At 43.4% G+C, this 27,502-nt stretch overlaps 1 protein-coding gene across 1 annotated transcript in view; it reads left to right on the top strand.

The window, feature by feature from the left end:
- Positions 1–27,502, top strand: part of man1a2 (mannosidase, alpha, class 1A, member 2) — a 103,075-nt gene that overhangs the window by 72,898 nt on the left and 2,675 nt on the right. The window contains exons 9-13 of the mRNA XM_061692307.1: positions 2,340–2,433; positions 8,607–8,722; positions 14,426–14,645; positions 20,173–20,345; positions 23,262–23,377. Coding sequence (XP_061548291.1) covers positions 2,340–2,433; positions 8,607–8,722; positions 14,426–14,645; positions 20,173–20,345; positions 23,262–23,377 — 719 coding nt within the window. The remainder of the gene's footprint in view (positions 1–2,339; positions 2,434–8,606; positions 8,723–14,425; positions 14,646–20,172; positions 20,346–23,261; positions 23,378–27,502) is intronic.

Genomic DNA, 27,502 nt, shown 5'->3' with positions numbered 1-27,502 from the left:
GTTTAAGAAGTTGATGGCAAGAGGGAAGAAGCGGTTGGAATGTCTGCTGGTTTTAGTTTGCATTGTTCGGTTGCGCCTACCTGAGGGAAGGAGCATGAAAGAGCTGGTGACCAGGATGTGGAGGGTCCGAGAGGATTTTTCACGCTCCTGTCTTAGTTCTGGCAGCGTGCAAGTCCTCAAGGGTGGGTAGGGGGGTACCGGCAATCTTTTCAGTAGTTTTGATTGTCCGTTGCAGTCGGAGTTTGTCCTTTCTTGTAGCAGCACCAAACCAGACTGTGATAGAAGAACACAGGACTGATGACCCCTGTGGAGAACTGCCTCAACAGCTCCTGTTGCAGGCCGTGCATCCTCAGAAGCCGCAGGAACTACATCCTCTGCTGGGCCTTTTTGAGGATGGAGTTGATGTTGATCGCCCACTTCAGTTCCTGAGAAACTGTAATACCCAGGAACTTGAAGGTCTCGACGGTAGACACAAGGCACCTGAACAGCGTGAGGGGCAGCTGTGGCGAGGGATGCCTCCTGAAGTCCAAAATCAGCTCTACAGTCTTGAGCGTGTTCAGCTCCAGGTTGTGTCGGCCATACCACAGCTCCAGCCGCTCCACTTCCTCTCGATATGCAGACTCGACTGGCCGATGACAGTGGTGTCATCTGCAAACTTCAGGAGTTTGACAGCCGGGTGCGTCGAGGTGCAGTCATTTGTGTAGAGAGAGAAGAGCAGCGGAGAGAGGCCACAACCTTGGGACGCGCCGGTGCTGATGCTGCGTGTGGATGAGGTGGCCCTCCCCCAGCCTCACCTGCTGTGTCCTGCCCGTCAGAAAGCTGTAAATCCACTGGCAGATGGCAGGCGAGACGCTGAGCTGGAGAAGCTTGGAGGAAAGGAGTTCAGGGATGATGGTGTTGGATGCTGAGCTGAAGTCCACGAACAGGATCCTCGCGTAGGTCCCTGCGCTGTCGAGGTGTTCTAGGATGAAGTTCAGTCCCATGTTGACTGCATTATCCGCAGACCTGTTTGTTCGGTAGGCAAACTGCAGGGGGTCCAGCCGGGGACCTTGAGGTGGTCCACCACGAGGCGTTCAAAGGAATTCACGACCACAGAAGTCAAGGCGACAGGCCTGTAGTCATTCAGACCCGAGATTGCAGTTGTCTTGGGGACTGGGATGATGGTGGAGCGTTTGAAACAGGATGGTACTTCGCACAATTTCAGAGATCTATTGAAGATCTGTGTGAAGACTGGAGCAGCTGGTCCGCGCAGACTTTGAGGCAGGATGGGGACACGAGGTCTTGGCCTGCCGCTTTCTTCATGTTTTGTTTTTTGAAGATACGTCTCACATCCTGTTCGTGGACCGTTAACGCAGAAGTCAGAGGTGTGATTGTGTTCGTTGGTGCGGCTGGGTGGCTTTGGGGTGGGAAAGTGTTTTCAAATCTGCAGTAGAAGGTGTTCAAGTCGTCGGCTAGTCTACTATTCTCAGCTTGGGGGGATCGTCGCTTGTAATTGGTTAGTGATTATAATGTATGCCAGACTGATTTAGAGTCGTTAGCGGTAAACTGTTGTTCCAACTTTGCTGCATAGGTTCTATTTGCAATGTTAGTTTCTTTTGTCAGCTGGTTTCTAGTGCGTTTATACAGAGCCCTGTCGGGTGTTCACTGTGCACTTATTCCAAAAGGAGGAAACTCAACAAAGACTGTTAAGAAGTTAATGCAGACTGTTTTATTGTTTTTACCTTTCACCGATGTTAACCTATTTTTACACAAATTAGCAATGTTAAAGGAGACTTATTAGGCTACACACCTTTCCATTCCGCCTTGGTCTGTTGTCAGTAAAATTAAGGCTTTCATTGTATTGAGTGGTTTCATTGCCTATACAATTGCTAATTTGTATTGGCAAATATTTTTTTTACAGGCATAGCAGTTTCAACTTGGAATATTTTTTTTTTTCCATTTAGATTGTTTTCTTGAGCGGAAAATTGTTTACGAAATCCACACAAATTATGAGAAGTATAGTTTTTAAAATTTTCAGTGAGTTGATGTATGAACTCAGTTAAATAAGAGATTGTTCCTTTATCTTGGCATTTATGTTTGAAAATTCAACCAATTTTAGATTTTCAAGACCCCTACTTTCATTGCGAATAATCAATTTATTTGTTGCTAACAGCGTTAAAATTCCAATTAAGCATCTGTTTCAAATATATATATTGCTCTTAAGGTTCTCATACGTAAAAAGCAATACAAAACTTCCAAATTCATTCAAAGTTAATAAAAGAAAAAATTTATGTTAAATAAAGGTCTGCTTTGAAATCTCATTCATAATGTTAAGTATCCTAGTTTGTTTTTTTTTTCAGGTAATGCACATCCGAAAGCTACTAGCCAAAATGGATCGACCAAACGGGCTCTACCCAAACTACTTGAATCCTCGTACAGGTCGCTGGGGCCAACGTGAGTAGACTGAATGTAGTATTGACATGTTCTGGTTTTGTTTTAAAAAAACTGAGGAATGCATTTCTTTTCTGCTTGTCAAGACTTCAACGGGTTTTTCTTAACATCATAAACATTTAAAAAAAAGCATGCACTAGGCCGGGCTAGTGTTCGTCGTTGATTTTTTGCTCATCACCATGGGAACCGACAGTCAACTCCTGGCTCAACCTTGCATCATCCTTCTACTGGCACAGCACTGAAATATATATATTTTTAAATCATCTGGTTTGTGTTTCCATGGCACTAATTAGTTTAGAACAGCTTGAGCAAATGAGGCTGATGTTGCACAATACTGACACCTGCTGGATATAAAAAATACTGGTGTTTCAAGTTTTCAAGTTAATGTCTTATTTACATTTTAATCTAAATTTCAAATATTTTTGATACCTTTAAAACCTAACCCTTTATCCAGGTGAGACAATTGAGAACTGATTTGCAATGTCAACCTGGCTGCAGACAGTCTTTGAGGTAGAGAGTTTTATTACATACAAGTACATTTCAATAAATTAGAATATATTTATTCTATGACAAGTGATAAGTGACATTGCAATTGCCAAACACAGCGCGCTACACCCTATATGCAATGGCGAGCAACGCGTTGGAATATGAGGAGGAGGAGGATTTCAACGTACAGGAGCACCCAACTGAACTTGGGATCGTCAAACCGATTGAGGCCGATCAGGAGGTCGGAACCTGACAGTAGCAGCTGTACAACAGCAAAAGAGAGTGGCCACTGGGTCGATGTGACGGCACTGCCTGCGCAGAGTGGATTGGAAATATAAACTGGTATGTTTGTTTGTGTATCCCATTAATTCATACAACCCCAATTCCAATGAAGTTGGGACGTTGTGTTAAACATAAATAAAAACAGAATACAATGATTTGCAAATCATGTTCGACCTATATTTAATTGAATACACTACAAAGAAACAATGTTTCATGTTCAAACTGATAAACTTGATTGTTTTTAGCAAATAATCATTAACTTAGAATTGTATGGCTGCAACACATTCCAAAAAAGCTGGGACAGGGTCATGTTTACCACTGTGTTACATCACCTTTTCTTTGAACAACATTCAATAAACGTTTTGGAACTGAGGACACGAATTGTAGGTGGAATTCTTTCCCATTCTTGCTTGATGTACAGCTTCAGCTGTTCAACAGTCCGTGGTCTCCGTTGTCGTATTTTACGCTTCATAATGCGCCACACATTTTCAATGGGAGACCGTTCTGGACTGCAGGCAGGCCAGTCTAGTACCCGCACTCTTTTCTATAAAGCCACGCTGTTGTAACACATGCAGAATGTGATTTGGCACTGTCTTGCTGAAATAATGAAGGGGCGTCCATGAAAAAGACGTTGCTTGGATGGCAGCATATCTTTCTCCAAAACCTGTATGTACCTTTCAGCATCAATGGTGCCTTCACAGATGTGTAAGTTACCCATGCCATTGGCACTAACACAGCCCCATACCATCACAGAAGCTGGCTTCTGAACTTTGCGTCCATAACAGTCCGGATGGTTCTTTGAATTTGAAATGTGGACTCGTCAGACCACAGAACACTTTTCTACTTTGCATCAGTCCATCTTAGATGAGCTCGGGCCCAGAAAAGCCGGCGGGGTTTCTGGGTGTTGTTGATAAATGGCTTTTGCTTTGCATAGTAGAGTTTCAAGTTGCACTTACGGATGTAGCGCCGAAGTGTATTTACTGACATTGGTTTTCTGAAGTGTGCCTGAGCCCATGTGGTGATATCCTTTCCACATTGATGGCGGTTTTTGATGCAGTGCCGCCTGAGGGATCGAAGGTCACCGGCATTCAATGTTGGTTTTCGGCCTTGCCGCTCACATGCAGGGATTTCTCCAGATTCTCTGAACCTTTTGATGATATTATGGACCGTAGTTGCTGAAATCCCTCAATTCCTTGCAATTGTACGTTGATGAACATCGTCCTTAAGCTGTTGGACTATTTTCTCACGCACTTGTTCACAAAGAGGTGAACCTCGCCCCATCTTTGCTTGTGAATGACTGAGCAATTGAGGGAAGCTCCTTTTCTACCCAGTCATGGCACCCACCTGTTCCCAATGAGTCTGTTCACCTGTGGGATGTTCCAAACAGGTGTTTGATGAGCATTCCTCAACTTTCTCCGTCTTTTTTGCCACCTGTCCCAGCTTTTTTGGAACGTGTTGCAGCCAATTAATGATTATTTGCTAAAAACAATCAAGTTTATCAGTTTGAACATGAAATATCTTGTCTTTGTAGTGTATTCAATTCAATAAAGGTCGAACATGATTTGAAAATCATTGTATTGTTTTCATTTGTTAAACACAACGTCCCAACTTCATTGGAATTGGGGTTGTAAGTTACTGTAATTTCCAGCATCCTCACTTGTCGATAGAAACATAGTCATGAACAGAAGAAGAAAATACTTGGCTCTCCAAGTTCCACCATAATGACCAAGCGTAAAACACAGTAGTGTCGTAGGCCTAAGTGTTCATCAAACAAACAAGGCAGAGGTTTTATTCCGAAAGACTATTTTTATTATCGCAATGCAGTCAAACATTACGCACAGTTACAGCATCAACTCTGCGCTTGAAAATTAGAAAATGGAAAAAGTGCATTTCAGTAACTTGTTTTTCTTTATTCTTTTTTAACATTTAGGATCTACAGGTACATTGCATACAGACGATTCAAACGATGGATCTATCACATCCTTGGGAAGAAAAACACAAGAGTTCTGCTATCCTGTCTTGTTAGTACAACATGTGTTCAGTGGGAAAGTGAAAACTACAATTATTGTGGATTTAAATTTCCAAAAGTCTAATTAAACAAGAACTTTTGTTGATCCTGGTGCGTTTTTTTTATTTATATATTATTTTAATTTTTTTCCCTTCCACACATATCACCTGGATCTTGTCAACAACATTTCGTGGCACAGGGATCTCTCTGGCATCGACCCCAGCTGCCTTCAAGGATGGAAATGTCTGTCTGGACATAGTCTCGAACAAACATTTATGGACAAATCTGAAGGAGAAAGTATTGTTATGAAACACATACATTGCTGACCATACTTACCATAGGTAATTGGCACTTTGACCTCATTTGGCACTGGGTTTGCCAGCCTTTTCCTTTTGGGTAAGAGATGCATCCTTCCTTTGGGCTTGCAGTCTTTTGCAGTTTGCGTTGAAATGTAAAGCTGACAGACGCGACCTCAAATGCAAAGAACCAATAATAAACAGAAGAATACAAATATTTTGCAATGAATTTCAAAGCAAAATAATGTTTTATCCAATCATCGGATTATCAGTCAAATAATTGGTAGAATAATCCATTCTAAAAATACTCGATATTGACAGCCGTTTAGCCAAGTAGGTCTGCGTTCGAATAGGGTTTCCATTAATGATGGACTCCTTCAAGGAAATCCTGTAAAAATCAAGTGTGAAGTATGAATCATTTTGTCTTGCCCGTTCTACAGTATAACAAAATAACAAGAGCTGTACCTGTAACATAGAACGGTGAAAAGAATGCACTAGTATATTCACAGTATACACAAAAAAAAGTGGACACAAACTTTCTAGTTGTATTATTTGCAAGCTTCCCTCATTACTGACCATCCTCATCATAATAATAATAATAATAATGCTCATCGTTGCCATCTCTGTCTAATTTGGAGTCATCCAGTTCTGCGCTCGTATCTAACAGGCCATCATCCAGCAATGTGCACTGCACACCAAGGGCCTACATCATCTGCCCAATGAGTTTGTGTCATCTTGGAAACTGCTCCCTCAGCTGGGTCACACTGAACTTTTTTGTGCCTCTGGTTCACTGTCGATGTGACTTGGGTCCCAAAATGTCGCTTATACTGAAAATGTGAAAACTGAGTGAAAAGGTAATGATTGTGATGAGTTGAGTGAGTGATCAACGCACTTGATAAATACAGCATATTATATTCCAACTCACCCATGATGTTTGAGTACTGGCTTATTGTCGACCGTAGCCTGGGTACACACACAGTTGAGATTGGACTGTGGTAGAATTTCTGTGACGTCCATGGCAGTATTAGCATCATTTGATGTGACATTCTGGTTGTCATCTATTGCTCTCGCCCCTAGTAACTCGGACCCCATCTGGAATAATAGTGATGCAAGATCAACCACTTTATTTGTGAACAAGCACACAACCCCTTGATGAGTCAGACTGTACATGAGGATTTGTAGGCTTGAGTTTGATACGCACAGGAAAAGTACCGAACTGCAAATGATTTGAATCAATGGGTTATTTAAAAACAGTCACTATTTTAATTAAGATTATTTTGTATGTGATTTAAATCCGATTTTTAATCACCGTATTTGAAACAAATAGATGGAGGAGACCAAGCCACATCATCCTTACATGTCATATTACCGTTCTGCTAAAAGCAAATACTGCGGTGCCAGTGCAAAGACAGTTAATGCTTTTATTTGTTGACTGTCTGACATGAAATCAGACTAAACTTTTCCTGTTTTAAGATTACCCAAATTATTTATATTCGCTAAATGCCAGAATAGTGAGAGAAGGATTCTTTTGTTACAATAAAATATAACGGGGATGCTCATGGGGTCAGACAGTTGAGGGGGGAAAAAAAGCATGTAGTTTTATACAGTCGTGGCTCGAAATAATGGCACCCTAGGGGGCACTGCGGGATTTAGTTCACTTGCTGGCAGTTGAGGTCCCGATGCCCGTAGGATAAAATAGTTGGCACCGCAGCTGGTTGCAGCCTCTGCCTGACGACACCTGTGTATACAATGCTTTCTACTGTCGTTCTCAAAACACGCCGGTTCGAAGTGATCAGCACAGTTTGGAATGCTTGCTTGGGACCCATCGGTGACCACGTTTGTTCCCCTGTCGATTGACTTTCCCTATCCATTGGTCACGTATTCCTTTTTCACTTGGAAAGCCAAAGAAACTCTTGCCACTGCCTGAACCATTTGTACAACCAAATGCCACACAATAAACCATCGTGAAATCGCTGAGTCATACGACAACAAATATACAAGGAGGGGAACAACAGCATAGAACAGTAGCACACGACGGCGAATGAACAGGCTGTTTTTGGCCAGATAGAGCCGAAGACCGAAAGGTGCATTCTGAATCATATTTATCGATTTAACTCCTGTATATCTGCTATATAATCACTTCCAAATGGCAGATGTGGTTTGTAAAGGGATTCTGGAGTTATATATATATATATATATATATATATATATATATACCAAAAAAAATCAACATCTTTGTCTTCTGTCTAAAAGTTCTTTCAGTGCGGTAGGATGAAAGCCATTTGTTTGCAGCACCAGAGAGCCCAACCAGATATTGAAGTCTATTTAAAAGAATGGTGCAGTCTGCTGTATCAAAGCAGCGCTGAGATCAAGATTTCCTCTCAATTCTTGACAAGGTCAAAGTCTTGACAAGGGCAGTATCCTAAAACCATACTGGATCTTTTCAGAAATATTAAAGTTTGCTAAAAAGTTTTTGAGTTGAATAAAAAATGTTTGTTTTAAATTTGGCTTAAAAATGGTACGTTTGATATTGGTCGGTAATTGTCAAGATTGTTCAAATCTAAATTGCTCTTATTCAGAAGGGGGCTTTGTTCGCCGCAGGGAAGGTGCCCGTCTGAAGAGAGCAATTTATATTGAAAAGCTCTTCTTGAAAGAGTCCAGCAAAACAATGTTTTATCTTAAATGAAGAGAACAACATAAAACCCACACACCTCATTTATAACATTCTTAACTGTCATGCCGGTGTCCAAAAACTAACCACTGAAAAATGCTACAATTGCTTGATGTAAAAAGGAGTGTCCTTTTTATATCAAGCAATTGTAGCAGCTAACTAGTCGCCCCACTGTTATTTTTCTAGCTGTCTTTGATATAAAGTGGTTATGTTTGATTCATACAAGAGTGCACCGTCACATTTTTGCCTTGTGTTTTTTGTCATGTGTGTGTGGTTAAATGTGCTTTGGGCTTTTTGAGGATGTATGCAGTGGAGCAACCTTGTACTCTCTCTGGGGATGTTGAAGGGGGTGGTGGCCGTTAAAAGCTCGTGAACGGCAGACTTGGAAAGACATTTATCAATCCAATTATTTATAGGTCTTTGCTCTCTACAGATCACACCTCGGTTGGCGGGCTGGGGGACAGCTTTTACGAGTACCTTCTGAAGGCATGGCTCATGTCAGACAAAACGGACACAGAAGCGCGCAAAACGTACGACGACGCCATTGAGGTATGATGCACGTCTCCGCAGAGGGTTTCACTTTTGATCTAATGCGTATTGTAGCTATCCAACTTGCTATGTTGACTGATCTAATGAGATACATTATGCTTACTTTTGACTGACAAATGTCACGCATACATAAAGTAACCCTGCACAAAGTTTCATAAACCACTGCAGGACACCTGGCAGTATGCAGTGGGAGGAAAATGTATGTGAACTCTTCAGAATTTCTCACATTTCTGGAAAAAAATCAATCTTAAAATGTGGTCTGATCTTCATCTAAATCAGTGATTCTCAACTGCTGGGTCGGACCCAAAAAAGGGTCGCAGAGCCATTTTGGTTGGGTCGCGAACAGGTAGGTAGTAAAACATACAGGTTAAATAAAAATGTAATTCATTTAGGAGAAAAGAATGAGCTGGAAGCGACGCCTGCATTACTTCCGGTTTAGCGTAATTTTAAATTAGAGCGTTATAAATCAAGATATTTTATCTAGAAAGGGGCACCACGACACTTTTTATGTGGATAAAATCTAGGGAAAGTGGCGAAAAAACCTTTTTATCAGTCTCGTAATCTGAAGGTTGCTTCACTTTCTGAAATTTCGAGACGGCCAGAGGTTTCTTCCTCGAACCCAAATACACACAACAATGCACGTAGTGAATTAAACGGAAAATGTAATGCTCTAACGTGGGGAATCTACAGATTCTGTCAATACAGAAAAACACAAAACAAAGTACAGACGAACATTGGCAAAGGAAACTGACTTGTGATGTGAGATTGGTAGAATAAGCGTGTAGTGACAACGCCTCTAGCTGGGGATTACTGTTCTCGTTAATTTAAACTCCAAATATGCACTAATCTGTACTTTTACTCGACCGCAAGTTTGACTTGCGTGTATCGACCAATTCAGGCAGGTGGGTCGACCTTCCAGGGGTTGGCCGGAGCGCTCACGAGGGCGGTTTGCAGGAAAAGGAAGCAAAGAGCAAAAGACACACTTCAAGTGCAGGTTGGCCGGCGCGTTGGCTGTGGCAATGCTTGCCACGCGGTCAGGGAAAGCTCGCACCGCAATTCCTTCCCAACGGAGGCTCGTCCGTAAACTGCCCCACACCCAAAAGGGTAGCTTTGGGGAGCTGGCAGGTACTTCCTGCGATCCACGCTTGGCAGCAGGGCAGGGAAATTCAGCATCTCCCAGCCTCCGCCACCTCGTGGTGAGAGGTTGGGGGCTCCCCGAGCTGGGCCAGGTCTTCGGCAGGTGGAACAACGAGAGTGAGAGACTAAGGAGCTTCGGCCTTTTTATCCGCTTCAGAGAGTGAAGGCCGACCCTTTTGACCAAATGGAAGGCAGACCGCGCCTCTAGAATTGCATTTCATGTTAGTGTAATTTGTGGTTTAAAACCAGTGGAATCAAATAGTATTTATTGGATTTAAGATAACGAGACGATTGTTCCACTTTGCATTCTCCCGCGCCCATCCTCTTTAAACCCTGTAACGAATGTTTCAAGTGTTATGTGATCGTTGAGAACACTGTAATATTTGCAATGTGGCATTTGTGTGGTGTGGAGTGAAACATTTCATCTGGTTCAGTTGACAACAGATTCAACATCAGACATTCAAGTTTGCAGAAATACAGTCACTAGTGGCGTTCATGTAAAATATGAAATCCCAGTCAAATCCGGTAAAGACTGTGTTTAATGAACCCGCGTCTGCAGTGGCGTTCCGTCGCCTGTGGGTGTCGTGAGCATCCCGTCCATTGTCCCGGCTTGACTGGCCAAGTGTCGCACCAGCGCAGCAGGGAGGAGACGCCTTTGTTGGTGAGGCTCTTTGGGCTGGCTGGTGGTGGAAGTTAATTAATTTAGCGTTCTGGTGCAAAACTAGGTATCTTTTAGCTCCGCTTTGATGCTCCGGGTGCTGGTAATTCACTTTGTGTCAGCATGCAAAAGCAGATGTCCGTGTCTCACTTTGATGATCCCGGCTTGCAATTCACTTAGCGTCTGTACGCGAAATTGAATCCCGCCACTCCGTGGTCGTCGACCTCGGCGGGTAGAGCGGCGGGCGGTAGCCCGAGTCTGGGGTACTGGGTGTCATCTTTTAATGGCGTGTCCGCTACAGTTGCTTATGTGTTATGTTGAATGCATGAAAGGTACTTAAAAACATGTAAGCATTTTTTAAAAATATATGATATTCGTACCGTTTCCAAGGCTATTTTTGAAAAATATATGTTATTTATTTTTACTCAAAATGTGGGTACCGAGGTGACAACAATTGAGAATCCAAATGACAAGAATTTCTTTTGTTTAACCAGGCAAGGCCCGGTACACACACCAAGACAATCGACCTGTTTTTGTGCTGATTTTGCCAAGCACGTCAGTCTTATTTTATACGTTTTATTCTCTAAGATTGTCCTTAGGGCTGATGTGTGTTACGAGTGGATTTGTCACGATTTTAGGGTACGAAACGTGTTCAATATTTACAACCAAAACTCTTCCTGTGTGTGGCGAACGGCGACATCTACCAAGTCATGACGCCGAGAATGGTGACGTGAAATTGCAGCAGAACAATGGAGTCCCCGGCGGGAGCGCTCTCCATCACCCCCTCCAAGAACTCCAAAAAGGGTGGGTACTCTGAACTGCTGTTTGGTGCATAGGCACAAACAACAGTCAGGACCCATCCCCTCACCCGAAGGCGGAGGGAGGCTACCCTCTCGTCCACCGGGGTGAACCCCAACGTACAGGCGCCGACCCGGGGAGCAATAAGTATACCTACACCTGCTCGGCGCCTCTCACCACGGGCAATTCCAGAGGGGAAAATTGTCCGACCCCTCTCGAGAGGACTGGTACCAGAGCCCAAGCCGTGTGCGGAGGCGAGCCCGACTATATCTAGTCGGAACTTCTCAACCTCACACACCAGCTGACATTTCACGTCCCTAGAGCCAGCTTCTGTAGCCGGGGATCGGATCGCCAAGGTCCCCGCCTCCGGCCGCCGCCCAGCTCACTATGGCCCCTCTCACAGGTGGTGAGCCCATGGGAAAGCGGGACCCACGTTACCCTTTATTTAATAATACAATTAAGCTTTTGTACTGTTCAGGTAAAATACCTTTAGTGGTACCAGGTATTATAATGTCTGTCATACATATACTGTGTATAGATGTACAATTGTATATACATACAAACACAAATATTCGTCATATAATATAAATGATAATGTAGGCATTGATCTAATTATTTAAAAAATGAGTAATGTTAAGAATAGGTTTATTGCGTGATTACATACTTTTTCAAGTTGATAGAAATCTTTTGAATTAATAAAAATATAAAAGCATTTAAAGTTGTTTTATCAGTGTTTGTTCCAATGCTTTGACTGATGTTTTATATTTTTGCCCTGGTATCGTTTCATTACTGGTATCGAGGTAACTTTATTGCAGGTATAGTATTAAAGTCACGATTTTGGTATCGTGACACCACTAATCTGTGAAAGTATTTCACGTTCTGTTCGGAATTCTTAAATGGTTGAGAGTTGCCCTACCACTTAATGCCTCCCTTAACACCTTTCTAATGTCTTGCAAGGTTTTATTTGAACCCGGGACCTCAAAATAGTTAGCCAGACGTGCTAACCAGTTGGCCACCTGGCACTCCTGTGAATGTTTTTTCAATAAAAATATGAAAATGATTGTATTAGTTTAAGGAGACTGTTTATTCTTGTGATTTAGATGAAGTTAAAGATCAGACTACATTTTATGACCAACCTACTACGACTACGTTTTCCTCCCACTGTAAATTGTGGTTGTCTCCCACCATGCATTTTGTAGCTTAACAACTGTGGTTGTATTCGCAGTGTTGCACAAAGTGGAATTGCAGTCTGGAATAATAATTACATCTTTAAAAGGTTTGTGACAGATATTGTGCCATACAGTGCCATGAAAAAGTATTGGCCCCCTTCTCAAATGATATTTTTGCATAGTTTCCCCCAGGCCACAAAGGAACTCAGGACAACTTGTAGAGAACTGCAGGCCTCCCTTGCCTCAGTTCAGGTCAGTGTTCGTCACACAACAATAAGGAAGAAACTGGGCAAAAATGGCATCCATGGCAGAGTTCCAAGGCGAAAACCACTGCTGCCCAAAAAGAACATAAAGGCTCGCTTACTTTTGCAAAAAAAAAAGAAAAAGTAATTAATTAATTAATTGTTTGAAAATAAATAACTAAGTAACTACAAATAATAAATAAATAAATATCCAAATCTCAATGATTTATGAAGGGGAAAACTATTCAAAGCTACCTGGCCCAAAGTGAAAAACTGTTAACTGTGGCTAATCACATTTTTGGGAAAGCTGAGTTCATTTTCAATGATCACACCCAAGCCCGATTACCTCCAGACCTTCTCAATCAAGAACTCACCTCAATAGAACCTGACTAAATGAAGTCGGCCAAAGGACCTTGAAAAAGCTGCAACAAAATGCCACAATCCGGAGAAATTCCACAACAGATGAAAAATAATTGATCACTCTGCAAAGGGTTGCAAAGCCATTTCTAAAGCTTTAGGACTCCAGCAAACCACAGTGTGAGCCATTATCATCAAATGGAGAAAACATAGAACAGCTGTGAGCCTTCCCAGGAGTGGCAGCCCTACTAAATTTAACCCCAATATATATAGAAAATGCTTGATTTCAGTTGTTGCTGCTGAGGATGGCCCAACCAGTTATTAGGTTTAGGGGGCCATTACTTTTTCACACAGGTCCAGGTAACTTTGAAAAGCTTTTCTTCCTAAATAAATGAAATCACCATTTAGAAACTGCATTTTAAGTCATTTAAGTCTGTCATTTTATATATTTACATTTGTTTGATGATCTTAAACATTAAAGTGGGGAAACGATGCAAACATCTAAGAATTTAAGAAGGGGGCCAATACTTTTTCACAATACTGTATTTTACACACACAAAAAGGTTTACCATGAACAGTTCCTCTTTAAATTTCGTCTACAGCATGAATGGGGATGAGGGCATAATGCCTTCACCAACTCGGTGAAGGCATTGAAGGGTGTGCAAAACCGATCCAATATGTTCAGTTTTTCTGATTGACACTAATGTAAACTGTCACAAACAATAAGAGCAGGGGTCATCAACATGATGCGGGCACCGGGTAGGCCTAAAGACCACATGAGTACCCACTTGGCTTGTTCTAAAAATAGGTCCCCAATGATGGGATATTGTGATTTCTTGGGAATGTTATGAATGTGAGATTTATAGAAATAATGTTCATTCATTCATTTTCCATACCCCGTATCCTCACTCGGGCGTGCTGAAGCCTAACCCAGCCGACTCTGGACGATAATTGTTGATAATTATAGTGGGAAATCATTAACATGATCAGTGTCTTCACAGAGATGAATATTACTGTTTATTATTAATAATATAATTAAAAGTAATTTGAGCAATTTTATTTCAGAAGTCTGAGTCAAACTGGTAGCCCTATGCATCAATTAATACCCAAAACTAACTCTTGGTTTTAAAAATAGATTTCGGGTAGGTTTCATTGTGGTTGTTTTCCACCATACATTTCGACAATAGTTTTAACAATATCGGTGTACATTTGTACTTCATTCCGAGATCTGATCCAAGTACAGTAAGTCGGTGCCCTTATTTAGCTACACAAGTGTCAAAATATTACGAACAGTTCTCAGTATGACATACAAACATAAATGAACAATATCCGCCCCCTGCAGGCAATTGAGCGACACCTGATCCGCAAGTCCAACGGTGGCCTGACGTTCATTGGTGAGTGGAAGAACGGCCACCTGGAGAGGAAGATGGGCCACCTGGCGTGCTTTGCCGGCGGCATGTTCGCACTGGGTGCAGACGGCTCCCCTGACGACAAGGCGGGCCACTGGCTGCAGCTGGGCGCAGAGATCGCGCACACCTGCCATGAATCCTACGATAGGACAGGTGAGCGATGCCCGGGGTGTGTGAATGCACTACAGCAGTGGTTATCAAACTATTTAAACCAAGTACCACCTAAAAAAAAATACTTAACTCTCCAAGTACCACCATCACGACCAACATTAAAATACAGTAGCACTATAGGCCCAAGTGTTCATCAAAAATTAGGCAAAGGTGTTATGCCAAAAAATTGGATTTATTGTAAGCCACTGTAACGTGCACAGTTTGAAATTACTGGCCACTGCGGTTAAATAAAGGAAAATAAAATCATTGTCTTAATGCGTTGCGAGGTATTGGTTCGGGACTCTGTATTGGCAGATACTTAAAATCAAGTGACTTGACTTGGACTGAGGTGCAAAAACTGGATACAATAGGCAGTCTTGTTATCGTCTCTATCAATTTACAACATCCACTCGATTTATCCTCCTCACCCACAGGTTCCGCTTGATTAATTGATACACAGTGGAGCAAAAAAGTATTTAGTCAACCAACCATGGGGCCTGGACATGTACTGGCTTAAGCAGGGGGACACGTCTGGCACGGCAGGATTTGAGTCCCTGGCAGCGTAGTGTGTTACTGATGGTAGCCTTTGTTACTTTGGTCGCAGCTCTCTGCAGGTCATTCACTCGAGACCAAGGTACAACTTTTTGGCCTAAAGTCTAAGCGGTATGTGTGGAGAAAACCAGGCACTGCTCATCACATGTCCAATAGAGTCCCAACATTGAAGCGGGTTGATGGCAACATCATGCTGTGGGGTTGTTTTTCAGCTGCAGCGACAGGACGATTGGTTGCAATAGAGTCAGGAGGTCATTTGGCTGAGGTTTTTTGCTGATGGGTTAAGCACTTTGCTGTCAGACTTGTACTGGATCCAGGAATTTGTGGTGGCAACATCAAAGACATCCACTCGAGTTATCCTCTTCACCCACAGGTTCCGCTTGATTAATTTTTATTTTTTTATTTTTTTTTATGAGGAAATCTAAAAAAAAAAAAAAAAAAATTTCCTTTGGAAAATATCTGGCAGTGCAACCCCAAACTCACCTAAGTGTTTGTCATCATTTTCAATCCAGGCCAGCGGTCGTCACTCACGTTTTGCCACCCGGAAGTACCCAGAGCTTATTGTTTCCAAAGATTATTAAAAGATCTATTCATCGTAAAAACTGTTGGAAACGTTTGACCCGAGAAATTTTGCTGAGGTTGCCTCGCCTCACGTGTACAAAGAAATGTGAGAATTGTTTTTAAAGCTTATTTACTATCTGAAGAAATAAAGCAAATCCCAGATGGGGTAAAAAAAATCAAAAAGCTAAACTTGTTTTGATTAATGTCATTGTCAGTTTATTTTTCTATCAGTGATTGGGGGGGGAAACATCTATTAAAATCATCCATCCATCCATTTTCCATTCCGCTTGTCCTCACGAGGGTTGCGGGCATGCTGGAGCCTTTCTCAGCTGACTCTGGGCGAGAGGCGGGGTACACCCTGGAATGGTCGCCAGCCAGTCACAGGGCACAATTAAAATAATATTGTTGTTAAACAAAAATCCACATATCAGAATCATCTTTATTTGCCAAGTATATCAATAACACACAAGGAATTTTTCTCCGGTAGTTGGAGACGCTCTAGTACGACAACAGACAGCCATTTGACAGAAAATACTTTTGAGACATAAAAACACAGTACAAAGAGTCACTGAGCAATAAAAGGTTACCAGTAATGTGGTAATGCCGATGCATTTTCTTTTTTTCTTTTGACAATTGTGAAAATGAGGCAGAGTCCTCTAGCAATTTAGAGCAGTTTGAAGTGACTAGTAGGGCTATAATCTGGAACGGTGTCAATTGTGCAAATGGGGGAGATACTTCTCAAGCACATGAGTGGCCATTATTGGTCAACAACAGATATGCAAATAGTGCAAAACGGCGAGACCAGTACAGCGAGTGCACGAATAATGTATAATTGGCCCGACAGAGATGTGACAATAATTGACAAAAGACAAAATTGGCAGCATGTTACAATGAAATTGGAAGTTAACTGTGTAAGACGTTAATGGCAAGAGGGAAGAAGCTGTTGGAATGTCTGCTAGTTTTCGTTTGCAATGTTCGATAGTGCCTTCCTGAGGGAAGAAGGTGGAAGAGGTGGTGACCAGGATGTGAAGGGCTCAAGAAGATTTTGCAGGCTCTTGTCTTAGTTCTGGCAGCATGCAAGTCTTCAAGGGTAGGTTGGGGGGTACCGACAATTTTTTCAGCAGTTTTGATTGTCCGTTGCAGTTGGAATTGTTTTTTTTTTGTGGCGGCACCAAACTACACTGTGATGGATGAACACAGGACTGATTCGATGACTGCTGTGTAGAACTGCCTCAACAGTTCCTGTGGCAGGCCATGCTTTCTCAGAAGCCACAGAAAGTACATCCTCTGGTGGGCCTTTTTGAGGATGGAGTTGATGTTGTTCTCCCATTTCAGGAGACTAATTTTCAGGAACTTGAAGGTCTCGAGGGTTGACACAGGGCAATTGGACAGCATGAGGGGCAGCTGTGGTGTAGGATGCCACCTGAAGTCCACGATCATCTCTAGTCTTGAGCGTGTTCAGCTCCAGGTTGTGTTGGCCGCACCACAGCTCCAGCTGCTCCACTTCCTGTGGATACGCAGACTCGTCACCGTCTTTTATGAGGCCGATGACTGTGGTGTCATCTGCAAAGTTCAGGAGTTTGACAGCCGGGTGTGTTCAGCTGCTGTCACTCGTTGAGAGAGAGAGAAGAGCAGCGGACAGAGGACAGATCCTTGGGACGCCCCGGTGCTGGTGGTGCGTGCAGATGAGGTGGTGTCCCCCAGCCTCACGTGCTGTGTCCTGCCCATCGGGAAGCTGTAAATCCACTGGCAGATGGCAGGCAAGACGCTGAGCTGGAGAAGCTTGGAGACGAGGACTTCGGGGATGATTAGGGTTGGGCATCGAGAATCAACAACCGATTGGAACCGGACTAACTAACTAACGTAAATTTTAAAATTTCGGTTCAGAGTTTTGATCCCGACAGTCCGCCCATCCCGAATAACTGGCAAAAACCAATGAAGAAGCGGTGAAAACCAACGAAAAAGAACGCGCACAAAGACGTGCTTGTGCCCAACGGTGTTGGCGGCGAACAAAAGTGTGTCTTAACTTTGTTAAAATGAATGACCAGTCGCCTCAGTGCAGCTCTTGGAATTAGATTATATTGTGCAATGGAGTCTTTCACGATGTGTTGGGTCTGACGCGGTCTCAGCCTCAGCTGTTCATAATTTGGACACCCTTTATTTAAACCAAACAATTTTTTTTGACACAGCCCCCTAAAAGAATCTAAATAGATAATCGTTTGAAACCGGAATCAAAATAAGGAACCGGAATCGCTCAGATTCAAACGATGCCCAATCCTTGTGATGATGGTGTTGAACGCAGAGCTGAAGTCCACGAACAGGGTCCTCGTGAATGTCCCCGCGCCCCTGAGGTGTTCAAGGAGGAAGTGCAGTCCCATGTTGACTGTGTCAACCACAGACCTGTTTGCTCAATAGGCAAACTGCAGGAGGTCCAGCAGGGGACCTGTGATGCTCTTGAGGTGGTCCAGCACGAGGCGTTCAAAGGACTTCATGACCACAGATGTCAGGGCGATAAGCCTGTAGTCATTCAGATCCGAGATTTCAGGTATCTTAGGGACTGGGATGATGGTGGGGCGTTTGAAACAGGATGGTACTTCACACAGTTCAAGACATCTATTGAAGATCTTTGTGAAGACTGGAGCAGCTGGTCCGTGCAGACTTTGAGGCAGTATGGGGACACAAGGTCTGGGCCTGCCACCCTTCTTGTTCTTTTGTTGTAGAAGATCCGTCTCACATCCTGTTCGGGGATGGTCAACGCAGGCGGGGGAGTCAGAGATGTGATGGTGGTCAGTGGTGCGGCTGGGTGGGTGTGGGACGTGAGTGTCATTTTCAAATCTGCAGTCGAAGGTGTTCAAGTCCTCAGTTAGTCCTTTATTATTCTCTGCTTGGGGGTATGGTCGCTTGTAGTTGGTTAGCAATTGTAATCCAAGCCAGACTGTTTTAGAGTCGTGAGTGGTAAACTGTTTTTCTAGCTCTGCTGCATAATTTATCTTTGCGATGTTAATTTCTTTCGTCAGCTGGTTTCTAGCGCACTTAAAAAAGGGCTCTATCCCCACTTCGATAGGCGTTCTCTTTAGCCTGGTGAAGTTGCTTAAGTTTGGCAGTGAACCACGGCTTGTTATTAGTGAACTTGCAAAATGACTTTATTGGTACACGCACATCTTCACAGAAACTTAAATAGGATATTACAGTGTCCGTAAATTCATCCAGGCTGCCAGTTGAAGTTTCAAAGACACTCCAGTTTGTGCTGTCTAAACAGCTTTGAAGTTCTTTCTTTGCTTCATTGGTCCACCTATTCAGTGTTTTCACCGTAGGCTTTGTAGATTTAAGTTTTTGCCTGTATTTTGGTATTAAGTGATTTAAGCAGTGATCAGATGAGCCCAGAGCTGCACCGGGGATAGCACAGTATGCGTTATTTAACGTAGTATAGCAGTGGTCTACAATGTTGCTTTTCCTGGTAGGACAGTCGATGTGCTGCTTGTATTTCAGGAGTTTGTGGTTGAGTTTAGATTTGTTAAAGTCCCCGAGAATAATGAGGGGTGAATCTGAATGTTTACTTGTTCAGTAAGTATGAAAGAGGCAAACACGTACGGCGAGTAGAATGACTTAGAGCTCAAAGACAGCGACTCAAAGTCCAGGCTGCAGTCTGTGCTGAGCTCTGTGAGGTCGGTACACCATTTTTCGATGATAAAAAAGCATATCCCGCTGCCTTTTATTTTCCCCGATAACTCCGTGACGCGGTCTGCCGGGTGTAGTTGGAAGCCCAGAAGCATTACGGCACCATCGGGGACGCTTTCACAAAGCCATGTCTCCATGAAGCACAGGACAGCGGAACATCCAAACTCCTAACTGACTGGTCTTTGTGAGAAGATGAAGCTCATCCATTTTGTTGGGTAGGGAGCGTACATTTGCGAGCGAAATCGACGGGAGCGGCATTCGGAATCCTCTCTTACAGAGTTTGACCTGCACTCCGGTTCGCTTTCCTCCGCGGTGTCTCCTTCGCCTAGTAATTTGATCATCGATTAGTTGTTGGTTAATCGATTAATTGTTGCACCTCTAAAGTTAACCATTCAATGTTCATTTCTACAAACAATACAACACGGCTCAAACACACTTGCTTCTTGTAGTTCCAAGTTCTGGTTATAGCCCCAAAATTTCCCTTAGCTGTCAAAAGTACATAAGGTCTTCTTTCTGCGCAGATAAATTACCTTGAAACAAAACACAAAAGGTCAGATGGCCCAAAGACACGTTTTAACCGCTGACGTTTTTATATATATATATATATATATATATATATATATATATATATATTTTGGCTTCCACATTGCGCTCAAGGTTCCACTCTACATAGAATTTATGACAGCAAGAAATCTTTGTTCAAATTTGAACTTCACGATGCTCATCTTTCCCCCCCCAGTGGTGAAGCTGGGCCCAGAGGCCTTCAAGTTCGATAGCGGCCTAGAGGCGGTGGCCGTGCGGCAGAACGAGAAGTACTACATCCTGCGCCCCGAGGTCATCGAGACCTACTGGTACATGTGGAGGTTCACCCACGACCCCAAGTATCGCCAGTGGGGCTGGGAAGCAGCACAGGTACCCTTTATACATTTCAAAACTAGTGTGGTTGTGGTAACGATAGTTGCGTCCTCTATGTAAACGTAGCAGCATCATGATCACGTAAGGAGCCAGTGAACGAAATATTACATTAAAAGTGAGAACATGGAGGACATGTTACTTCTTTTTTATAAGAAGAAAACAAGCTTTTCTTTTTTTTCCTTCCCAATCTGGGAGTGACCATTCTTTATTAGCCAATCAACACACTACACTGTGGCAATCTCTGCCCTTTCGGCACCCTGCCATTGTGTTTGGTAATCCATCAGGAGGGTGCCAAAGAGAGGTACAATATGGATAGGTAAATTTTTGGTCTCCTTCGCAATCGGAATAAGCAGGCCAAATACGAATAGAATTTCATTTGATTTCAAAGGGGTAGAATATTCCTTTTGCCAAACCGATCAGAAGTACATTTTCGTTATGCCTCGTCTTGACGTAACTGCGCGTTGACGTCGTCGTTTACGCACGGCGTAAATATGCCGGCTCCTTACGGAGCTCGTATGCGACAGAGATGTTGTTTTTAACTACTTGTAAGTTGTTTTTATCGAGCGTTTTCTTCAGCAAACACAAAAACAATACCAACTACTGTGCTGAAAATAGACGCCGGACCTCCATCTTGACAAATGACAAACGACGAAATTCGCATGTCACACGGTTGTTCCAATTAAATGTAATGGACATATATACCCCTTATCGGAATAGATCACATCGCATGTAAACAACTGACCGGAGATCTTCAGTCGGAAGGATTTCAATCCGAATGACAAAAAGGTCTAAGGGCTAATGCCAAATAAACTACCGTTTCATAAACAGTAACCGGGGGGGGAAATAACTTGCAACAAAAAAATCTGAATAATCAACGGATAGAATAATCGATTCTAAAAATATTCGATAGTGATAGCCCTCGTTAGTACCCATCACGACTTAATAATCAAACTATTGTACTGTACTAAAACAAACTGGACTGCTTGGTGGAAAAGCAGCCAAGCGCTTCGTATCCCAAATAAGGTTGGCAACAAATGATAGAGTACGTATTAACTGAACTGATGGAAAAGTGAATACTGTCATTGTACTGTCTTCAGGGTTCCTACCTAAGTGTGATTTTATACATTTCCACGACTGAGACGGAGTATTGAAAATGGAAACTATTGACTAGAAATGTATTTGTTTCCAGAAAGAGGATTCTCTATTTATAAGGCCTGCCCCGCCGCACACAGAAAGACACGGCTGAAAGCAACTGGACGAGACAATCGCAGAAAAAAATCGAGAAAAAAAAGAGTCAGTGACTCCCCACTGCACATCAAGTGATTGACCCTCACACACACGCAAACCAACTCGCTGCAACGGAAAAACTGCGACCTCTGGTGTTCTTATCTGCAAACGTTTTGAGGCTCCACCTACAGATTGCATTTTTCATTGAACCACAAACATCCATCCATCCATTTTCTGTCCCGCTTTATCCTCACAAGGGTCACAGGCGTGCTGGAGCCTATCCCAGCTATCTTCGGGCGAGTGGCGAGGTACACCCTGAAATGGTCGCCAGCCAATCGCAGGGCACATGTAAACAAACAACCATTCGCGCACACATTCACACCTACGGGCAATTTAGACCACGCTTGTTTTTGGGATGTGGGAGGAAACCGGTGTATCCGGAGAAAATCCACGCAGGCACGGGGAGAACATGCAAACTCCACACAGACGGGGCCGGGATTTGAACCCCGGTCCTCGGAACTGTGAGGCAGATGTGCTAACCAGTCTGTCACCGTGCCGCCCGAACCACAAACAACATGGCGATATTATCAAGGAAGAAGTAGAAGTATTTGGTCCTGGTTGCTCTAACTATATTATAATAGCACAGGGAAGAAATGGGCAAGAAATAGAATGAAAGAGTGTTATTTCAGAAGCTGTGTCGTTCATTGATTGCACTTATGCATTGCTGCATTACGCTTTGCATTTCCATCCACAGATACATGTTAAATAAATTATGAATATAGTTAAGTACTATTGCAAAATACTGTGTGTGTGTGTATATTTTATATATATATCACGTCATTGATGTTTGAATTCCCTTCACATCTGTGACTTTTGAATCGCCGCAAAACTAGCGGTTGACCGTTGGCCACTCGTGGAAACTAGTCGCCGAACTGCACACTGGGCAACAAGTTCAGTCGGGTTCGTCATTGCTCCGGGTGCGGCAGGCTTGAGAACCTTGATTGCCCAGTGGGTAATTGTAGCTCACTTGCACCATGTGAGTGGTGTAGCCAAGGTACAGATGAGAGGATCAAAGAACTACTTCAGTCTGCGTGCTTTGCGCGACAGACGCACCATTTGTACCTTGAGGCAGAGAAGAAGAGGGAGCCCAAACAGAAACAGAGGGTCTCGCAGGATGACGTCTTAAGAAGACAATGAAGCTTTAGACATAGTTTTTTTTTTTTTTTTTTGCTATAAAGTTGGGCAATTAAGGCCTCGAAAAAGTATGGGATTTTAAAATCTCAATTTGTTTTTAGGAACCCTTTGGCCTTAACAACCTGTCAGAAAATGTAGCTGAACCAAACTGTACTGCTTGGTGGGAGAGGGGCATTTAAAGTACGTAAGGATACCAAAAAGCGCAATGGGGAAAAGTTATTCTGGTCTCTTTAATTCGATATCGCAGCGAACCAAACTGAACCGTACTACTTGATGCAAAGAGAATAAATAACCCCGCAGAAGTGTGCCAAAAAAGTGGCGTGATATAAATCAGTTGTTTAGGTGCTTTTAATCATAGAACTAAGAATTGAATATAAGGCTATTCTTGGTCTTTACACTAATCATCCATGTAAATTTCTTTTGTAAGCCTAAATTGTTCCTCCTGTCCCCTTCATGCCACCGTTAACAGACCACTTGTACCTCCCCCTGCAGGCCATCGACAAGTACTGCAAGGTGAGCGGCGGCTTCTCTGGTGTGAAGGACGTCTACTCATCGAACCCGACCTACGACGACGTGCAGCAGAGCTTCTTTCTGGCCGAGACGCTCAAGTAAGTTCATGCAATGCTGAGTACACGCCAAAGCAAAAAGGTGGCACTCCTCAAAGCAATTTCAGCGTTTGTCGCAAGCCATTTCCAGAAAAGGCACAAAAACAACACAAGAAAAAGGAATTAATTCATTGATTCATTAAAAAAAAATCATCAACACGTTTTCCTATCTACACACCAGTGAGATTTTGAAGTTAGAAAAGTACAAATACAGAAATACAAATATTTTAGTTTTAAAGAACACCAGTGTACCTGTAGACATGGCCTTAATGATGTCGAAGAAATATTGTTTGCTTAAATCTTTGCTGAAATTATGTTGGGCATTTGGTGCATATTTAAAAAATACAAATATTACTTTTATTTTTATTTTTTTTAAAAGAACCATTATGGGTAAGTTCATAAATCATTGGTTCTCAAACTTTTTACACTGGGTATCCCCTAAAAAAAATTACTAAGCTCCCCAGGTACTACCATCATGACTAACATTAAAATACAATCATGCATATTTGATGTTATTGAAAGTAACACAATGCAAAGTTTGAACCTTAACACTGTGCATAAATATAGGGGGGGAAAAAACTACTTTATGATTCAATTAAAATATATTGCACATACAGGGACCTCATTTGATGTGGGTCCCGCGTCCTAGACGCACATAAATGACCAGGGACGCATAAAGCACGGTGACTCTGTGTCCACAAACGCACAAAATTGCTTAGCTACGTATGTTTGCAAGGGTCTCGCGTCAGAGTTTGGGGGACCAAAAAAAAAAAAAAAACGTTGAAAGGCAAAATTGTAAATCTGGTTTATCGAGGATACGGTCGCAAAGACTGAAGCAGGCAGAGACGTATGCAACACAACGCGCTTACGTCACCGATGCGTGGACATGTACGCGGTTCAAGACAGCGGTTGCAAGATGCGATGCCGAGTGGCGAGAGCGAGACGCAAAAGACGTGGCGAAAGCGCGGTCGCATTTCCGAGTGACATGCGAGGTGAGCACCTGTTCGTTGTAACATGGACCTTTCTCTCCGCCGAGTATGACACCGCGTCACGGGACCCGAGAGACCGAGGTGAAGTTAACGTTAGTCGACTACTAATGTTACTCGCATAGCATTGTTTTATTTTATTTTGTTTACCTTGACGAGGACAATGGAACGCAACCATAACGGTACGTAGGGTGCTTTTTGCTCAGCGTAGTGACTGTGTGACATGGAGACACACAAGCCATGGAGAAAGACTTTCTGGTCCTCCATCCGGCGTCTCGTGTTTTGTGGACTTGGAGAAGGCGTTCAGGAGTATGGAGGAGTACCGAACCCCCTGATACGGGCTGTCCGGTCCCTGTCCGACGTTCGGTCCGCATTGCCGGCAGTGAGTCGGACTCGTTTCCGGTGAGGGTTGGACTCCGCCAAGGCTGCCCTTTGTCACCGATTCTGTTCATAACTTTTATGGACAGAATTTCTAGAAGCAGCCGAGGCGTAGAGGGGGTCCAGGATATCCCTGGATTTGGATTTCTGTCCTGTCCCTGCAGCTGAAAAACACCCCACAGCACGATGCTGCCCCCACCATGCTCCACTGTTGGGACTGTATTGGACAGGTGATGAGCAGTGCCTGCTTTTCTCCACACATGCCACTTAGAATGAAGGGCAAAACGTTTTATCTTGGTCTCATCAGACCAGAGAGTCTTATTTGTCACCATCTTGGCGTCCTTCAGGTGTTTCTTTTTTTTTTCTTTTTTTTAGCAAACTCCATGCAGGCTTTCATGTCTTGCACTAAGGAGAGGCTTCCTTGGGGCCACTCTGCCATGAACCCCCGACTGGTGTGGAGGGTTGCAGTGATGGTTGACTTTTGAGAAGAACTTTCTCCCATCTCCCGACTGCATTTCTGGACCTCTCCCACCAAGGCTCTTCTCCCCCAATTGCTCAATTTGGCCGGACGGCCAGGTCTCGGAAGGGTTCCGGTCGTCCCGAACGTCTTCCATTTCAGGATTATGGAGGCCATCGCGCTCTTAGGAACCTGAAGTGCAGCAGAATCTTTTTTGTAACCTTGGCCAGATCTGTGCCTTGCCACAATTCTGTCTCTGAGCTCTTCAGGCAGTTCCCTTGACCTCCTGATTCTCGTTTGCTCTGACAAGCACTGTGAGCTGTCAGGCCTTATATAGATAGACAGGTGTGTGGCTTTCCTAATCAAGTCCAATCCGTCGAATCAAACGCAGCTGGACTCCAATGAAGGCGTCGAACCATCTCAAGGATGATCAAAAGAAATGCACCGCACCCGAGTTCAATATATGAGTGTCACCGAAAAGGGTCTGAATACTTCTGGCTGTGTGATATTTCAGTTTTGGTTTTTCCATTAATGTGCAAAGATTTCATCAATTCCGTTTTGTTTCTTTTCTGTCAATATGGGCTGCTGTGTGTACGTTGAGGGGGGGGGGGGGGGGGGGGGGGGGGGGGGGGGGAAATGAACTGAAATGATTTGAGCAAATGGCTGCGCTATAACAAAGAGTGAAAAATGGAAGAGGGTCTGAACCCTTTGTGCCCCCACTGCAGATTCATTCAAGACTTTTCAGGGGGCAAATTCCTGCCGAATTTCTCCATTAAAAATCATTTTCATTGTTTCTTGATCGTTTGTCACGTAAACTTCTATTGATGGTAAATCGGGGGTTTCTGTCTGCTATAAGATATACCCGTAATCCTCCAAATGATACATATATATATATATATACACTGTATTTAAAATATGAAAGATTTCACTCTGTGCGTGTAGTACATCTCTATCGATAGTTTCACTTTTTGAGTTGAACTCCCGAACAAAATTGAACTCCCCCTCCTATCGAATGGGCCGTGTGGCTCTTCACTCGAGCAACGCACGGCGGCGAGGAGGTCAATCAATTCGGAGGATTTGCTGCATCAATATAGAATGGCGGGGGGGAGTATTGCATTGTATTGCTGAATCCATATTTTCACCACCCCTAACATTGACTGAACGTAGGTGCAATTTTTGATTGAACTTACGTACAGTACATTTCAATGGAGTCATCATTTCAGCGCAGTGTTGATCGTCAAAAGTGTGTATAATGTCACAGTGGATTCAATATTTCCTATTTTTCAGGACTAAAACCTCAGTCCCATTTTTGTCGGACTGTATTTTAGCTATGTGACATATTTTTGCCAAAGCAACTTTTTCTCGTATTTGGGACATTTTCTTCCACGCGTTCCTGAGTTCCAGACGTTTTGGGAATTTCTGGAGCTTATCGAAGTCACACGAGTCTTCTCGTCGGAACAAACGCGTGTGCTCTCGCAAGTCGTGAGGGGAGGGCTTCCTATACGGACGGAGGCAACCGATCAGAGGGAAGGGGGCGGTCTTTGCCAAATATGGACAGAGCGCATCAAAAACTGGGTCAAACACAAGACGCTGTCAGAGCCGCCTTTTCTGGACACTCGTAGGACAAAACCGAGGTGTTTTTCGAAATGCCACTTTGATACCAAGTGTGCGTTGGAGGGTCACTCTACGGAGGTCTAAATCGAATCAAAATACGAACCTTTAATGTTGCTCGTGATGGTGGTACTTGGGGAGCCGAGTATTTTCTTTTAGGCGGTCCGTTGTGTAAAATGTTTGAGAACCAGCGGTCTCAACTGTGCACCCGTGTCATTCGGTCAACACGTGATCATGCTGCACACACGCAGTGCAATGCAACAAACATCCGGGCATCCATGTTCTGTCACCGCTCGGCCTCGCTGGAGTCGCCTATCCCAGTAGACACTGGGCGAGAGGCGAACTGGTCGCCAGCCAATCGCAGGACACACGTAAACAAACAAAGGATTGGCGCTCGCATGCACACCTACGGGCAATTAAGAGTTTTCAATGAATGTTTTGGGGATGTGGGAGGAAAGCGGAGTGCCCGGAGAAAAGCCACGCAGGCACGGGGCGAACATGCAAACTGCACGCAGGCGGACCCGGATTTGAATCCGGGTCCTCGGAACTGCGAGGCGGACGATCTAACCAGTCGGACGCCGTGCGGCTACAACAAGCATAGTTTTTATTATTTGCATTTCATCGTGTTTTCTGATCAGGTGATTATTGGTGTAAAGAACAAATACGTGGTTTATTCCAAAATGATGGACATATGTT

Source organism: Phycodurus eques, chromosome 12, assembly GCF_024500275.1.
Source record: "Phycodurus eques isolate BA_2022a chromosome 12, UOR_Pequ_1.1, whole genome shotgun sequence".
In the NCBI taxonomy this organism is placed as follows: domain Eukaryota; kingdom Metazoa; phylum Chordata; class Actinopteri; order Syngnathiformes; family Syngnathidae; genus Phycodurus; species Phycodurus eques.
This window is presented reverse-complemented; position numbering and strand designations above follow the sequence as displayed.